The sequence below is a fragment of the Pleuronectes platessa genome, chromosome 4 (genome assembly GCF_947347685.1).
Source record: "Pleuronectes platessa chromosome 4, fPlePla1.1, whole genome shotgun sequence".
Classification (NCBI taxonomy): Eukaryota; Metazoa; Chordata; class Actinopteri; order Pleuronectiformes; family Pleuronectidae; genus Pleuronectes; species Pleuronectes platessa.
In genome coordinates this window covers 9,719,397-9,737,603 of record NC_070629.1, presented here as the reverse complement: position 1 = coordinate 9,737,603, position 18,207 = coordinate 9,719,397, and the positions used below count along the sequence as shown (strand labels likewise).

General features: G+C 41.1%; 1 protein-coding gene across 1 annotated transcript in view; it reads left to right on the top strand.

Moving 5' to 3' along the window:
* Positions 1–10,389, top strand: part of htr7c (5-hydroxytryptamine (serotonin) receptor 7c) — a 28,619-nt gene extending 18,230 nt beyond the window's left edge. Inside the window, exon 2 of the mRNA XM_053421885.1 lies at positions 8,369–10,389. Coding sequence (XP_053277860.1) covers positions 8,369–9,107 — 739 coding nt within the window. The 3' untranslated portion in view covers positions 9,108–10,389. The remainder of the gene's footprint in view (positions 1–8,368) is intronic.
* The last annotated feature ends 7,818 nt before the right edge of the window (positions 10,390–18,207 follow it).

Genomic DNA, 18,207 nt, shown 5'->3' with positions numbered 1-18,207 from the left:
CACCCTTTTCAAAACCACCCTTTTAGAACAATTTAATCTTTACTTTCAGACGTTGTTAAATTCCATATTATACAAAATACTTATTTTCAGGTAAGGTGACTATTTAAGTCACCTTACCTGTTTTTTTTCAATGAGTTTCTGCTGCTCATCAAAGCTGATGTTCAACAGCTCTAACAGTTGCCTGTGACTTAAATTCACAGTCATCATCTGCTGTGTTACTGCGTTAACTCGGTTTTGTGTTGCAGAGTTTATTTATGTTTGTTTAATTGCATCATCTCTATAAACTCTTCTGCTCTCATCTATTGTGCATAGAGCCTGCAGGGTATATGCTCTGTAGTCCAAGGACACCCGGCCGGTTGACAAGCTGACTGTTGGAGGGGAAATCCATTTAACAGTGCAACACTAATAGCTGCCTATCAACACTATTGCTGTGAGAGACAGTAAACCAGCAATAGGGACAGGTGGTGCGCTGTGCCGGAAAGGCCATAAAATATCCAGACTATGTGTTACAGCGATTAGAAGGAAGTAAAAGAGACATCATAAAGGTGTCCGGGGCTAAAGTTGCATGTGGGGATGCACTGTGTCTTTCACACTGTCTTTCAAGTACACAATAAATTCTAAAAATAGCCTACAAAAAATTAAAACAAGTGTATCGCTGCAACATAATTAGCAGTGTAAAGCAAAGCACAACAGTTTTGTCAGGGGCATCATCTGAGGCGATTGAAGCGCGGCCTTTTATGTGAAGCCTCCAGCTGGTCCGAGGTCCTGAGTCATGATTCAGGATTACAGATAATGTGTGTCAGTCTGTGACCCACTTATTTTAGTCAGTTTTTCTCTGTCTGGCGACATCTGTATGATGCCTCTCATTACATTTATTAAACTGCTTTCTGCTTTGGTGTTAATGTTTCAGATTTCGGCCAGGCTCAAGGTGTGTGTTGTTTGATGATGGATTGGGGCCAGGAAAAGTTATGGAGCTGTGGGAGGGGGATAATATTTATAATTTTATCATTTCTCTATTCCTTATGAATACAGAAATAATTCCTAGTTTTCAGCAACATTGCATGAAAATTAGACAGAGAAGTATGTTGACCTTTGGCTTACACTCGTAGGCCCTGTCCCAGTTCACCTATATGCCCTACCACCTAGACCTACCACTTTGTGTTGCACATGGCCATGAAGGGGTAATGTTGTCCCATTTGTCTATGTGATGTAGTCCATCCAGAAGGTTCAAACCACCAACCTTCTGGTTAGTGATTTCCTGGCTCCTGTGGTCTGCATTCTGAAGTTTCCTCGGGCAAGACACTGTGCTTCAAATTGCCCCTGACAGTATATGGATGGAGAAAAAAATGTGCGTGTGCATGGGTGAAATTGACTTGTAAAGTAAAGTGCTTTTAGTGGTTGATAAGACTGGGAAAGTGCTATATAAATACAGTCCATTTACCACACAGCCCAGATGTGCCATGGCGGTATGCTTTGAGCTAAAGGCTACTATCAACCTTTTAACATGCTCAGTCAAAAAGGCTAATATGCTGATTTTAAGCAGTGTGATAATCTTCATTTACGGTATTAGATCAGATAATCAGCATTAAACACAGAGTTCTGCAGAGGCTGATGGGAATGTCAAGATTTGTTCATCAACGTAAGACTGATCTTCGATGAAAAGTTAAGTGATCATTACAGTTCCTGTTGGGACATGAATGTCGTCAAAACATTTCATTGCAATCCATCCAAAAAAGATATTTCCCTGTGTGCAAAGCCGACTGACTTACTGACATTGCCATCCCTGGTGTGATGCTGCTAGTCTGGCTAAAAAGTACTTTCTGTGTATATAGTAGCTCGTAAAGCATCAGAACTCCCTATAACACTGATACTATAGAGTGAAATCATGGTGGGATTTAAGTGATCCTGTAAGTGACCCTGAACATTAAGATCGATACAGGCAGGTACAGTCTGTCACCTGGTCAATATCGTGAGTCACTTCCTCATTATTTCGATATTTATAGATTTGCCAGAACACCCAACACAATAAATACCAGGAGTTATTCTCAGACTGTCTGACCAAAGCAAGCTGTCCCTCCAACATATCTGAGGGAAGAAGTGCGTCTGTCCAAGGATGAGTCAGTCTGGATTTATGTAAGAGTCTAAATGAGAGTTAAAAAAAGAAAAGCGCTGCTGCTATTTTACTCACTCATTCTAACCTTCACCTGAGCAGAAGAAGGGGAGCATAACAGAACCTGACATGAACTGCTGCAAGTTCATCTGAGCTAAAAAGAGTGAGGCTGGTTTCTCCGTAGGGTCTGACACCGATGGGAGTGCTGCTTCTCTTCCCTGTTGGGGAGGAAATCACAGCTCAGCTCGTGTTGTGCAAGACGTTGCTCAGTTTCTGTCTTACAGAGGTTCCTCGGAGAGCTGAAGGATTCCTAAAGGAGTGAGGCTGTTGTCTGATGTTGGAGACATCCTTGCCCTCTCGCTAGACAGTCTAGGCCCATTTAAGATAGTATGTGATGATATTTTTAGAAATGAATAATCATGATACGTTAATTGACACTTGAAGAAAATCTAAGAATTATGCCTCTTTTATGGCAAAATTTGCAGGAATACACTGGTATTCGAAAGCCAGTAAACTGGATTAAAAGGGAAATCAACTCCTTTTCCATTGAGTTTTCCTCTCTGTGTGCATCACACTTGACATCACAAACGCACTATAGACCAAGACGCTCTCACCTCAGTACCACAAATTAGCACGTTCACCCGGGTGTTTCGTTTTTTCACTGCCGAGCCGCAGCTGATAAAAACCTGTGGATGCTGCAGAGTCATTTGACCCAGGAGTAAAGGGTTGATTGTATCCATACCCATTGCAGATAAGAGGCAGATGTAAGTGGTTTTTTTGACCAGTGGAAAAAAAGAGGAGACAAGCTTTTCTTTCATAAATTCTGAAGAGGTCTGATTTTCTTTATAGATTGACCAAGGACTGTGGTGATTTCAGACTCTTTTTCAGAACTCACATTAGGTTAAATAAACCAAGCATGAAGGCAGTGACTGCATGCTGCTGACTGTTGGATAAAAAACAGACACTTCTACGTTCTTGAAGAGACAGTTCTTCAACATAAACGGCCTGATTTCAGGCAGCGTCTGCATCTCTGTACCCGTTTCACTCACACAAAAATATTCTCAGAGATGTTCTCCTCGCGATGGGCAAAGCTTCACTTATGAAGCTAATTTTGGATTTCCCTGCAGCGCAATGACATAGGAATTATAAATGTCTCAGTAGTGAGATGAATGAGGGAGGATTCTCCGGTGGAACATTTCTGGGGGAAAAAACGTAATTTGACAGACTTCCGCCCTCCCCTGTTACTTTCTTTGGAGGAGAACATGCTCTAAATTTATCACCGTCCCACCCGAATGCAGTGCATCCTCGTAAATATTTCACTGTGTATCCATTCTCAAACATAAAAAAGTTTTACTTGCACGCCAGGGCCAGTTACCGTTTTTCAACAGAGAAAATACTTCACTTTACACTGCCCTATACTAGAAGCCTAGTGGAAGTAATGGAATCCTCCATTAGCTCGGGCACAGTGTTTGTCTGATGCACAGTAATCCCTGAGGCCTGCTGCGGCTGTGGATGTGTCCCAAATCCTCCAGAGATATGAAAAACAAATCTAAACTCTCTGTGTGTGTGTCACTGTTTCTGTGAAGCGCATACTGTTTTATAAGAGGTGATTATAATCCTTCACCACTGGTCTTGAAGCTTGATTATGAGCCTTCGACGTATCCAATGTGGTATAAAATATGTTATGCATTTCGCATAATATACTGCAATTTCACTGATTATCCATTTTTCTCCAATAAACAAAAAATTGCAGATACTGTAATATTCATGCAAAATTTTTTCATTATGATATAATCAATATTTTTTAAATTACTAATGAATCAAATGACTATGAGAAATGTCACCTACATTGATAAATCTACAGAAAGTTATCACCTGCGTTTTCAGATCTTTAGGATTGTTGCATTGGTTTTATAATCTTAATATGTATTCCTATGGTTCACTCTCACAGTTACAGTCGCAGCAGTTTTCAGCTAAAATAGCTCCATATGCAAAGTGCACATTTCCTGCCCTGAACCAAACAGCAGACACAGTTAGAAATAGCTAGTGAATGTAATGTTGCATTAAGCTGTTAATAAAAAGGCGGATAAATCCTTTAGGATTTGGCGGATGTAAAACTGAGCTAAGCGCAATGAGAGTATTGGACTTTCATCAGATGGATAGAAATGTGTCTCCAAATATAAAGCTAATGTTCCCCGATCGGCTGAATATGTAAATGTTTGTGTAAAATAGTTAAACTTGTTGCTGAGTGTTTTTTTGTCATGGCAACTTTCAAGGGGATTGTAGGTCACTGCTGTTCTTACAGCTTTTTCCCCCTAAATTTTTCAAAACTTATGTGTTTTGCATTATTTTTGTGTATTCTCATGTTATCTATACTTTGACCTCCACCAATCCGTTTGTTTTGTCATCAATGCTAGTTTGTTTGTCTGTCTGTCAGTTAGCAGCATTACACACAAATCTGGTGGAAGGATATGGGATGTGTCAGGGGGAGGTGTGCATGTGTACACAAAATGCCGAAGCAAGGATGATGAAGTCCTTTGATTACGGCAAAGGTACCACAGCAAACAAAACAGGGTTCAAAAAAGAAAGTCCACAAAACAGAAAAACACTGGAAACCACAAAAAAACTAATAAAGCTAAACTGAATAAACAAGTCGAAAGGATGACAAGACCAAGTTAGAAAACACGATGTGCAGGGCCAGACGATGACTAGTGAATGACGACGAACTGATATAAGGAAGCACAGAGACTTAAATACACAAGGTAGGCAGGATGACTGAACACAGGTGAAACACATACACACAACCACCAGGGCGGGAAACAGGACAAAGGCAGGAAATAAAGCTACAAAAAGGTTAAAAATAAAACAGGAAACTGGGAACTCAGAGGGAACAACCAAATAAACAAAAGCAAATAGTCCCTAATCAAAAAGTGTCCATACAGAAGGAGTACACAAAACAGTAGTAAAATAGACCTCAAGAGCTCAGGGTCAGGGCAGGATCATGACAGGTATGGGTCAGTGAAGAATCCATTAAATGTTGTTGGGGATCTGGATCAGCAGGCAGATGCAGGAATTGTTTTCTACTTATTCCACATTTTCATTTATTTCTTGAAGAATCATCAATGACTCTTGGATTAGAATAACTAAGACATGGTGGGGGGCTGGTATCAATGAGTTTGTTCAATTTTGTGCAGATCAAAACTGGATTTGGTCGATTTAAATGCAGCTTTAGTTATTAAGCTGGTTTTAATTTGAGGGGACTGTTGGGCCTCGGCGGGGTTATGCGCTCTGCTGAGTGCTATTTTAGTATTTGGTAGACTCAGTAGACTGTAGTGCTGTACTTGGGGTACATGTATGTCCATATCTACCTACTTTTCATTTCTGCTGTATCATGTTATTTCCTGACAAGGATCGGTAAAGCTTAATCTTGTCGTGTCAAAACACACAAGATAAAACCATCGGTGTGTCTTCAACGCTCAGGAACCTGTGTAATGAAGTGTTCAAATGTGTGGTATGTTATCCAACCTGGCAGTTGTTTGTCTCTAACCGCATGGTGAAAGCAATTTGTACCCAATGAGGATGCATCTGGAAAAAATAAAAATAAAAGTCTTCTAAAGGGATGAGTCATAGGTTGTGGAAACATTCCCTCCACACGGCACACACACTCACAATACCCTCCCAAATAAGCAGCAGAACCACCTTCCTTATTACTGAAGAATGCATTCGGAGACGAGTACTGCATTACTGCTATTCATTATTGAGAATTCCCACAGCATGTAGTGTACCCATCTCAGGATCTGCCTCACATCTATTTGACATCGCTCGCCTGGATGTGTTCGGTGCCCCTCTGTAAAGCTTAAATACATTTTAAGTGAGAGTTGTTAGCTTGGCCGAGTAGTGGTTTGGGGGATTGGAGTTGAATAAACAGTTATTATGTAATATTCACTGAGCACAACTATCCTGAGCTGAAGGGTGTTGAAGAAGGACATGGTAATGGAGTGTGGCAAGTGAATTTATATTAGAACTACACAGTTAATGTCTTGGCTTATAATATGAGATTTCTCTGGAGAGATTTTTATTTAACAGTAATGAAGCAACAAATATGAGAAATTAGGACATTCCATTCCCATGCTCCTCTATACTAGGTGTTCCCAAACTCTTTCAACGCCGACCTCCAAAATAATGCTGCAACACACTTGCCACCCCCACTAGAGGTGATTGAAGCATACAAAGGATATTGACTGGAGCTAGAAAACCAAAATGATACTAATATTTGTTGTGTGCTCTGTGGTGCTATAAACTGACTTATATGGAACCAGAAGAAATCAGAAGGCAAAGGACGTATTTTGTCATAGTCAGTGGGGACAGGACAATGTTCCTTCAGTCTGTGGAGCGAGTTGAACCTGTCTTCTTCTATATCCTTTAATAAACTACAGCACTGGTTGCCGGCTGGGTCTCACCTCATGTCTAGATCAGCTCCAGAAGATTTTGATAATTTGGTTAGTTTTAGTTCAACATATCTGACTGACACAGACATTTCCGGGGGTCGCTGGTGCAGATCTCTGTCAAGTCTGAGATATTCATAGAATCACCTCCTCTTTAGCAAGTTTTCTTCATTCAACGTTTATTTTGCTGCTTTATGCTTTATATAGAGCTCACTTGCAGAGCTTTTATTTTGACAAGTTGTTAATTTGGGTCTGAGAATTGTGTTTATTGCTTAACCGACCTCCCACATTTATGTATGAAAAATAGCAGCAGTTCAGTAAATATTTCAAAAGAATATACAAGCCACACACGGATATAGTAATAAAGGAAATTACTTTTTATGCTATGGAAACACATTGACTAAATATTGACAGAAAAAACAGATAGCGTGAACAAAGTATTGTAGTTTTCTAACTTCAAAACTACAATCTGCACCATAATTCTGAAGTAGCTCCAGAGCATCGCCATGGGCCAATAAAACTTTCCAAGCAGATAGGTTAAGAACAAGTACTTCACTAGTAGAATGTAAAATGTGCCATTTCAAAACCTTATAGGATTTCTGGAAATTATCTTGCGACCCCCTTAAGGGGTCCCAACCCCTACCTAGGGAGCCACTGCTCTGTACCACCAGCCATACTGGAAACCACTTCAATGCTACTTGCGCTGAGTGCTGTGCAGCAGAATATGCCAGACTGCACTTCACTATTTTCTATAACCAGCTGTTATAGCTGGATCTACTAATTTATATATGCAAACAAGTTTTTGGTTGCTCCACTTTGTGTCAGGAAAGTATTAAAAGCACTGGAATGGATATCAGAGTCAGCTAAGTGAGTGTTAATGGCTTATTCTGAATCTATCCGAATATTTAATGCGGATTCCTTACACTCTGGTTGGCCTCACAACCCACACAAAACTTTGGTGTGATAACATTAAAGCCAACATAATATACAATTACATTGTCAGATCAAACACGTGGAGCATTTCAACACTTAAGAAGCAGGGAAGTAGGTGCAGAATCCTACCGATGTTGACTGAGCTGAATTTGATTTCCACACTGCTGATATCATCACTAGTGGACGAGGAGGCGAATTGGAGAGCACTCCCCAAAGCTTTTTATCTTGTGATTAACTATCGAGTGGAAACCAGAAAGAAAAACAGCCTGCAGACTCTAATACACAGCTTTCATCAATGACGCATTTGATGCGGACGAGGGCTGGGGGCATTCAGCCAAAACACGCAGAGATGCACATACAGATTTTTCATTTTGAAAGAATTGTAGCTATCTTCCCTGTTCTGTTCAAATCCCAGCCTTTCACACCTCACTTTATCTTTATTTTTCTGACACCGCCTGTCGCTATTTGAAACCGCCGAGCTGCCTGTTTGATTGAGAGTTCCCTCCCCACTCGCTAAGCTCCTCCAAAGCCTAAGGAAAAGCATCTAATTGCCCACTAGGCAATGACGCTGCTATTGACCTCTCGTTGAAATGTCTGTCTTTGAAATGAGCAGAGACGAATGTCATGCTACTGCACTGTACTTCCATCTTAATGAAGACAGGCAGCTGATTTCTGTGCTTCAACGGGGTGTCCGGTTGCATTACATGTGATAAGTGAATCACCATCTTTGAATTTAAGATGAAATAACTATTGTACTGGACAAGGTTTTAAAGTATTTGAGAAAAAAAAACCTGAGGTTCCTTCAACTGCGTCCTCATCTTATGATAAAAGGCTGCCTGGGAAACATTGGTGACACTTCTTTTGTTTTCTTTTTTTCCAGGTATCTGGGGATTACGCGTCCTCTCACCTACCCAGCGCGGCAGAACGGTCAGCTGATGGCAAAGATGATCCTGGGAGTGTGGCTGGTGTCGGCATCCATCACCCTGCCCCCTTTCTGTGGCTGGGCCAAAAACGTCCACACAGCTGGCGTGTGCCTCATTAGCCAAGACATTGGCTACACCATCTATTCCACAGCAGTAGCCTTTTATATTCCTATGCTGGTCATGCTGGTCATGTACTACAAGATCTTCAGGGCAGCTCGCAAGAGCGGTGCCAAGCACCGTTTCACCGACCTTACGCGCCGCGAACGCCTTGAAACAGTGGCTAATGAGGCGCTTCGCATGCATGGCCTGAAGCCACCTGGAGTGATGGAGGAGTGCGCTGCCTTGTCCCGCCTGCTGAACCGTGAGCGCAGAAACATATCCATCTTTAAGAGAGAGCAGAAAGCAGCCACAACACTGGGGGTAATCGTGGGGGTGTTCACCGTGTGTTGGCTGCCCTTCTTCATCCTGTCCACTGCCAGGCCCTTTATCTGTGGAGTGGAGTGCAGCTGCGTGCCCATCTGGCTGGAGCGCACGCTGCTCTGGTTAGGCTACGCTAACTCCCTAATGAACCCCTTCATCTACGCCTTCTTCAATCGAGACCTGCGCTCCACTTATCGTGACCTTCTCCGCTGTCGTTATCGCAACATCAACCGTCGACTGTCTGCAGTCGGTGTACACGAGGCCCTCAAGGTTTAAAGCCGGGAACTTCAGCTGCATATCTTGAGTGGGGCATGGTGACATCACTTCAGCGTGTGTGTGACTTAGTCAACCTACTTTGGAGCAGAAAATCACAGAGCATACTTGATGGGCTACACAAGCCGACACTGCTATTGTGCATATGCCACAATTCTGTCCTGGCCCTGGATTTATGGTGGGATAATGTTGTGTCAAAGGAAGCGACATGTAAACACAATCAATCATCCTAGGACTTTCACAAAGGACAGAAAGCAAATAGATTTCTGTATTATAACTTAATTGGTGTATGATAAGTGAAAAACATGTTTGTGCACAATGACTTCTGAGTATCTCCATCACACATCCCAGATTAATTTCCAACAGGAGGTAAACACGTTGATTGTGTATTGTGATTTGTGCCAAGATATTATTTAATAAAACTTCATCTCCAGTCAAGGGGTTTCTCATTAAAGTTAACAGCAGCACTTGTTTCACAAATGTTCATATTGTGGTAATGCAGGATGAGTGGAGGTGGGTGGAAAATGGTGTTGGAATGCGCCATGAGAGGAAGCTTTTCCATTCATGAAATGAATGTGTCTGTAGCCCAAAAAAGAAAATGAAAGTACTTTGTTTAGTGTCTGCATGAATCAAATGTGTCTTACATGTTACTGTACACATTAATCATAAGAGATTCTGAACAATCATTGACAGCCGAGCAGAAATGTTGTTAAATGTTCCACCCAAATTGCAAAGTCCACATTATAATATGAAGTCAGTGAGTGTGTGTTTTAATAAAACATGTGGACTTTTGCACTGGAACCATCTCGCTACACATTTGGATACTGACCTTTGTGGTCGATGCGGCGAACAACAACTGTCTAACTCTGCAGTTTGAGTTTATAAATGTACATGTTTCTTAGACTCTTTCACTCGACTGGTTGTGACAGTGTTTCAATTTTGTCCCTTTCGAGTTAGAATGTGGTCACTTCCCTCCTGGCTGTACACTCCCACTTGAACTCTCTGGTGACCTGTAAGAATCTGTGTCAAATGTCGTCAGTTGAGCAGTTTGCTTTTTCTACCTCGATTTTTTGAGCCAACTGTTTGTTGAATCTAGACAGATTTTCCGGTGTCTTCACCATTTTGTAATTAACTGCAATTTTATATTGTGTAAAATCGATCTGCCTATACGGTTACTCTGTGTTTGCTCTGTATAAGGGCTTTGTCATTACCTTCAGAAAATAGTTGGTGGAGTGGCAAAGCGTTTCACACTTTGTAAATAAAGAAACACTTGGTTAATATGCTATCGTATGGTCTACACTAGTAATGTCGGTTGATAAACTGTACATTCAACAAAACATGGTTCAGTGATGGAGTTAAGGTTCTGAGCATTTTTCAAACAGGATACAATCTTGCACAAGTCCCCTTCGCTTTCTAGCTCCACAGAGCCCATCCTCATCAAAAGCCTGACGTGCACAGTTTGCTGCACAAAATTCATCATCCTCGCTGGCTAGATTGATGGGTCTATCACAAGGAACAAAGATGCACCTTGAGGCATCTCTGGAAGCGTTTGAAACATTGATGGCATTAGAATTAACACCAATGCCGTCGCGTGGCTGCGAGGACTCTGGAGACATGTCTGAGGATGGTGACCCAAAAAAGACGCCTTTATTCTCTGTCTGCTAGGAGCTAAATCTTTTATTCAGAGTCTGGGTGACAGCTGTCTGCTTGCTTTCATGACTGAAGCTGTCCTGTAGAGGCACAAGGACGAGGCAGAGGCCGGCATCTGCTGTGTTTCGTGTCTTGTGGTCAGAAGGTGCGCACTGCAGATATTCAAACTGGTGGAGGATGAGATGCACATAACATCAAAAAGAAGAAAACCAATGGACTTATTGTAAGTAGCAGTCAGCTGTAATTGTAATTTTTTGTAGTAGAAAAAATAGGGCTTGACTTTAACATCTAAACATATTGTTCAGGTGCATTTCGGTGCATTTTCACTAAATTGAAGCCCACATTTAAAAAAAAAATTAAAAATTGATTGCTGTTCAGTTAGAGAAATTGTGATCATAATGTCATCATGGGGGAAAGGGGGTGAGCCTGCGCATAGTAGAGGATCCCTGGTGGTGGTTGATGGGATGGAGAGATAAGTGAGGATCTGAATGAAATGATGAGTGGGATATGGAGACTGGTGGTGACTGGGGGTCGCAGCGAATCACTGGAATCACAGCTGACAGCAAGAGGGAGGAGACGGATTAAGAGTTTGGAGGCAACCTAATGATTGGCTGATTTAAATCATGGCAAATTCTGATTGGATTTCCGTAAACAGATTAGAAAAAGTGGCGACAGTGATAGAGAATTCTGAATGAATGTGACGTAGAGAAAGTCTAAAGAAACCTACGCTCAGCTCACTATATATGTAACTGTATATACTGTTTATCACAGGAATTATTTATATCCTTAATGTATATAATACAGACTTTATCATGTAAATAAAGCATGCTGCAGATGATGGTACTGAGAACTCGTATTAATTAATGGCTGAGTCTCGACGGTAGTCTTTTCCAAATCCATGTCAAGTGTTTGTTCTCCATCAGTGATGCTGCTGCTGCAGTCTAAGGTTACCTGCCTGCTCTGATTGGATCAGAATTCAGTTTTAACTGTTGATTACTTTAAACAATTTGAATATGTAAAGCAATACATATAGTAAAGAGGTCACAGATATTATGTATGTGTATATGCCCTAGATAAAAGAGTAATTTCTGAATGTGTTTTTTGTGCAGCTGCCTCCTGCACTGGATTGTTAGATCGGGGCCAGTTCACATTTCCAAAGCTGTTTTAATATTTGTGATAACTAAACGCATTATATTCCAAAATTCATCTACTTGTTTGGGTTGGTTCACTTGGCCAGTTACTGCGTGTTGCCGTGTGCCATATGATTTCGTGGGACAGTTCCCAATTAGAGCAGAAGGACTTTTCTAATTATACTTCTCATGCTCATAATGAGCATCTCTCCAAGTCCACTGAACACTGTTACATAATTCAGTTCTCCTGCAACAACAACAAAAACTCACATCAGAGTCTCAGGGAACACAATCTGTCTGAATGTGGTTTTGTGGCCAAAAGTTAGTTTATTCGAGGCACTGCAGTGACATCAAAATGTTTGAATCTCCCTGAAGTAAAGAGCAGAATCATGGCCTCAGCCAGCATGTTGACATTTGTTTTAGCACATGAAATAGCAAGCAGCCCCATAGTGGACTTTATGTGTCTCCCCCAAGATGTCCAATCTCCCAGCAGCCATGTCAACAGGCGTTACTCTCGGGGAGTGAGCAGCAGCGCGCCTGAGCTCTCAGGCAGTGCCTCTCGCACTGATGTGTGCCATCACGATCCACTATATCGGGAGATGAGGGTGAAACATTTACGTGTGATGTAGTAAAATTCATCAGAAGGAAAATGGATAGTAGCAGATGAGTCTTTCACATATGCTGCCCCACAGGCTCAGGTGCCAGCTCTGACAGGCTGTGGGGGTTGACAGGGGGAACACACACTCTCACTTTGCTATTTTTAAACTGCCCAAGTAATTAAGTGGGTTTAAGCTTTGATTAAACATGGGGAAAGAGATCTGAAGCACTATGTTCTTTACTATCCTGCTGTGTGTCCCTCACGCTCCCGTATGTAAACACTCTGTGATTAGGAGAGAACCTTTGTTTGACAGCTCCTGCAGCAAATAGACTTGGTTACCAGGGATAAAGATAATAGTTTTCACTATTTTTATGCAAACATCTACTAATCTCTACTGCCGCCTTACAGAGAGTAGTGCAGGAGTGAAACTATCTGCCCATAGATGCTTTAACATATCAAATTCATATAGTTGGCACATGAACACACAATGGTCCCTTTTGTCATATATGATGATTTTTGATTCAAATGTACACTTTTTCTTAAGCAAGCTTACAGTCTCCAATATGTGTTGTATGTAACACAAACAACACATGTAAATGTTTTATATGGAAATAAGAAAATAACTTTCTCAGAAGAATATTTGAATTATTTTTCAGTTTTCTAAACAAATACATGACAAGATGATAAATGAGATGTCAAGCTTCTTGTGTGGCATTCTCTACAAAATCAACGAAATATTACTTTCAACGTGCCTTTGTGTATCTATGACTTTTTAGAAAAATGTTGACTGTATTTCCTTCTTTCCATTGCAAACACACGTTTTTGGAAATATATTAGATCCCTCATTGTTTATGCCTACAGTATATTTACAAGCCGGTCTTGCTGCCACCAATATAAACTGAAATGGAATGAGAAATGTGACACAGTGACCCTGTGCTAGCCTGTGTATACATGTTTGCATGCAACCAAGCAGGAAAAAAAATGCCCCTCAGTGCTGCTACTGGTGCCAAAATTCAGACAGCAGAGAAATCGGAGGTGCACGTGTTTGTGTCCAGCCTGGGAACCGATTCACTCACTGATAGGCTGTTCTGTGGTAGATGAGAGGTTGGCAGTCCATTTCCTTATCACACTCAGAAGCGAGATACACACTCGGCGAGCTGTCGTCTTTGCTCGGCAGCCCCTTTGGATATGTAACTGACATTGCTGGTCATGCTTGGCTAGCCATTGGCCTACCCATAACGTTCTTTCTTCCTTCCTTCCCTCCTTCCTTCCTCCCTTCTTTCCTTCCTTCCTTCCTTCCTTCCTTCCTTCCTTACTTCCTTCCTTTCTCCCACTCTCTTTCTCTTTCTGTCTTTGTCATTGGTAGCCTCAGTCAAAACTGTGACTGGAAAATAATGAGACACAACACTGCTAACACAACACCGCTGTGCCAGGGGCAGTTGTGGCTCAGGACATAGAGCGGGTCATCCACTAACTAGAAAGACAAAGGTTTGATCCCTAGAAAGGGATCTTGGGCAGGATCCTGAGCCAAGATCCATGTGTGACTGGTGTGAAATAGAAAAGGCACTGGCTATGGGAGTGAATTGGTACGACTTGTACTGTAAAGCACTTTGAGTGATCAATAAGATTGGAAAAGTTCTACATAAATCAATCAATTTGCCTGAAGTCTTTTTTGCATGATTCTATTCTATCATTTTTCCATTTCACTTTTTTTACATTAAGCATGAAAGTGGTCATTCATCTAACCATAGCTGCAAGAAAGATTTCAATTACCTACTCCTTTAGCAAGGTCACTTTCAATTAATTGCAAGCGCAGAGCGATGTAAATCAGATTTGTAAGGTAGTGTGGGCACATGTGTACCGGGCAGTTACATCCTCAAATGTAATTGGACCATGAATGTGGTTGTTCCCCACTTTGCAATAAAATTGAAGCTATAAATATCCAAGTAAACATGTCAATTATGCGTTAATCCGGTTTACGTGGTGTGTCCCGAAATATCAACTTCCTCCCACGGTCACCTCCAGCGGCCAATCACGGCGAGGGAGGTTGATATTAGCCTTTGCCACTTCCTGCGGAGATGGGCCTCCGGCAAATTAACATGCGGGGAAGTTATCTGCAAAGTGTCAAAGTGACAGCCCAAAAAGTTCCGTTCCTCTATTTTCTGGAGGCAGCTTTCTGTAATTAGGTCCTGTCATGGTGCTAGGAGGTAAATGCATGCTTTTTAAGGGTGCCAGCATCAAAGCGACTGTGTGTGAGGGAACCCGCCCCTGTACACTTCAAAGTGAACACACCCCAGATATATCTCTGGGTATGCTTTATTGATTGTGCCGCCATGTATGTTGGTTTTACTGGAGCTGTGGAGTATTTGAGGGTTGTCTCGTTACCTTGTATTCTCACACATTCACACTGTAGACTGCCAAGAATTAGAGCCCTCCTACACAATGATCACGGAATCAGTCTGTCTATTGTGCTCAATTCATCCGTAATACAGATCTATGTGTGTGTGCACTTGAAAGCGAACCCACATGCTTTAATACGGTTCAATATTGCCCTAATATGTATAAGATGCATCTTTCTAAATCATCCTTTGTCAGGCATCTCATGAACTCTGTGTATAGTTCCCAAGCACTGTTGTTAAAACACACGTCCAAATACACAGTTTTGCATCATTCAACTAAATTTAACATTTACAGTAACTGGAATCGTTAAAAAAAACTACCTTTTCATAAAAACATGCTGCAGCCAATAAATGGGGAGCGTAGAGAATCTTGCGAAGCTGATTTTTCCAACTGATCTATAATAAGCTCCTGCTGTTAGATTTTCCGTAAATTAAAAACGCCCACTTGATGGAACCGCACGGCTCAAAAAATTGGGGAGGTTGCTTTAAATATTATCTGCAGCATATTACTGCAGAAATACCTCTGCCTAAAACAAACATCAATAACGTTCCAGAATCAAAATGACAGATTTGATTTGCTGGATTTTGTGTTTCCTCTAGTCAGGCTGACTCTACCCTTGTGTGCAGTGGACATAGGATGTCCATCATTTTGTCCGTTCACCAGACACACTGTCACCAGGGCAGGCCAGATGCTTGCTATCTAGTCTTCCACCTTGATTGTGTCTTTTGTGTCTTTTGTGTCCTTTGAGAACCGTGAAAGAAAATAGCAGTTTGCTGAGATTGAGGATAATGGGCTGCCTTTTGCTCCCAGCAGCCGTCTTTTGAAACAACAGTGTAAAAAACAGGTTACCTAATTCTTTGTCAGTATTTGTGCGCCAAGCGCATATTGAAAATGCAACACCATTTGTCATGCTGAGGGACAAAGAAAGCTTTTTAGTCAGGAGATAATAATGTACAAAACATTCACCAACAGTTAAAGCCATCATGTGTTATTATGTGTGACTGCTGGATATTTCAGACGGATTTGAAATTCAAAATGGCACACAGTGGCTTTGACATTCATTTCACTTGAGGGTTTGTGAACAATAGCAATTATTTGTGCTCACTGCAGCTGAAGAGAGAGTTAGAAGTACTAATGTTTCCAGTTTGGTTTTTCATTTCATACTGGAAAAGATTTTTATATGGTCTGCCTTTATGCAGCTTGATCCATATTTAAATTATGACTATTGAGTGGCCAAACACTCTCATCTTCTCTTGATTCTTTTACTGAAATGATTGTACTACAAATTCTCATCGACTACCCTCAAGACTAATCACAATCACATGGCACTTAGAGCTGATCTTTATAAAAAACTGTTCATTCATTCATGGTCCCGGACAAGCATTGCATTGCTTATTCTGCAACAACGAAGTTTAAATAAAGTCTGCTTTGTGTGATAGTTGTTCCGATCGCTTTAACCCTGATGTCCTGGCTGGACGGTCTCCTGTTGTGTAAAGCACATGACCATGCGCATGGTGACTATAAAGTCTAAAGTTAATCAACAACACAAAGTAAACGTCAGTACTATTCAGGGCCTAATAACATCTTATTTGTGTTTATTGTTAACGCAGGGCAGAGGGAGAGTGTAAGGAGGACACTCAGACAAAATTACTACTGGACCTTTAATGTGCGTCTGTCCTGATGCTGAAGCACCGGTAGTTATAACTAAGCAGCGGGGGGACATCACTAAAGTGGAAAACATGAATAAATTATGTTCGGCCTCTGCAGTGATGAAGAGTCATCCTGCACGCATCGCAATGCATTGAACATACATATTATACCTTTAGGTGTGTGTGCTCAACAAGCAGCTTTCACAAAACCAGAGTAAAATTCAGCAATGTGTGCAAACAATGTGCGTTTTCCTACTCTGCAAGAACAAACACCTGATGTGACATCTGAATACGCTGTAAAGTTTGCTACGCTCCTTCAGGCATTTGGCGAGGGGTTCTGCAACATGAAAACTAAACAAAAGGAACATATTTGTCAGGCCGTTTAATGTGAAACCAGCTGATGTGCCTGACAACATACAAACACAAAATCATTGAGCTGCAAAGTAACAAAAAGCTCAGAGCTACAGAAGGTAAGACAACATCCCTCTGCTCTGTCCTGAGGGTTTCACCATGTTGAGGAGACATGCACTGAAGTTTGCTTCTCTGTTTGGGACAAACTGCAACTGTGAGCAGTTCAACAAAAAACTGACTCTCACAAAGACTCAGTTCCACTTAAAGCTGGAGATATACTTGCTTTCAACCATGCTTACGCATCATGGCTGCCTTGCGTTTACTGTGTCCTAAAAAATTTACGTGACACGTACACAAGATCCAATTCTCACATAAAGGTCAGGTCAGTAGTCCTCAACAGGCTCAGTGGGCACGTCATCAGCGACAGAAATGGCAAAACCACATTGACAAAGCGAGGGAAGTAAACTCGCCATCTTTCACAACAATTCTGATTTATGGGTCTGACATACAACCTAGAAATGAGTGATTGTTACTTTTTCTGTCTTGACCTTGTCTTGAATGTCACCATCTTTGTTTTTGTCTAAGGACCCCAGACCACCATTTGAGTGTATCATCATCGTCACTGCCATTTGACATCAGATGGCTCTCCAGTGAGAATCAGTTCCAGTCATTGCCTGTTTATATACAGGCATATATATGTGATATATTTAATAATTTAGGTCGGGTCTTAAAACTTAACCCTTGATAGTGTCAGGCAGAGTTTTCATCTTATATCAATCTGCCAATGTTAAACATCACTTAAATAGCTCGGATCTAAAGAGTGCCACATTATATTGCTCCAGATCTAAACTAGAACGATACCTATTAGAGCCCAAACCTTCACCAAGGCCCGACAATCCTATCAAATTCAATAACGGCATCATTAACCAAATTGTACATACTCATCAGTCAGATTTATTTCATTTAGATCCATAAATTATTATTACAAACCAACAAACAAATGGACTCGTTGGCAGAGGTCAGGAGCAGAATACAACATGTGATATAAACAGTTAATAGTTTCCATTATTTAAACTATGTAAATTCCGAGGGCATAAACTTAAATATTTGTTTATATTACAATGGGTAAAAGGTTCCTCACTCATGCTCTACAGGTTCCTTTAGTTCCAGTTGTGTAAACAGATTCATATGAATAGTTTTATTTCTAAACATTAAATTATATACCTTAGTTTGATTGCAACTTCTGCTTTTAGCAACCTTACTGCCATTCACTCAAAATCTTATACTGGATTTGTAACAACCTTGGAATATTTAAAAAGTGAGCG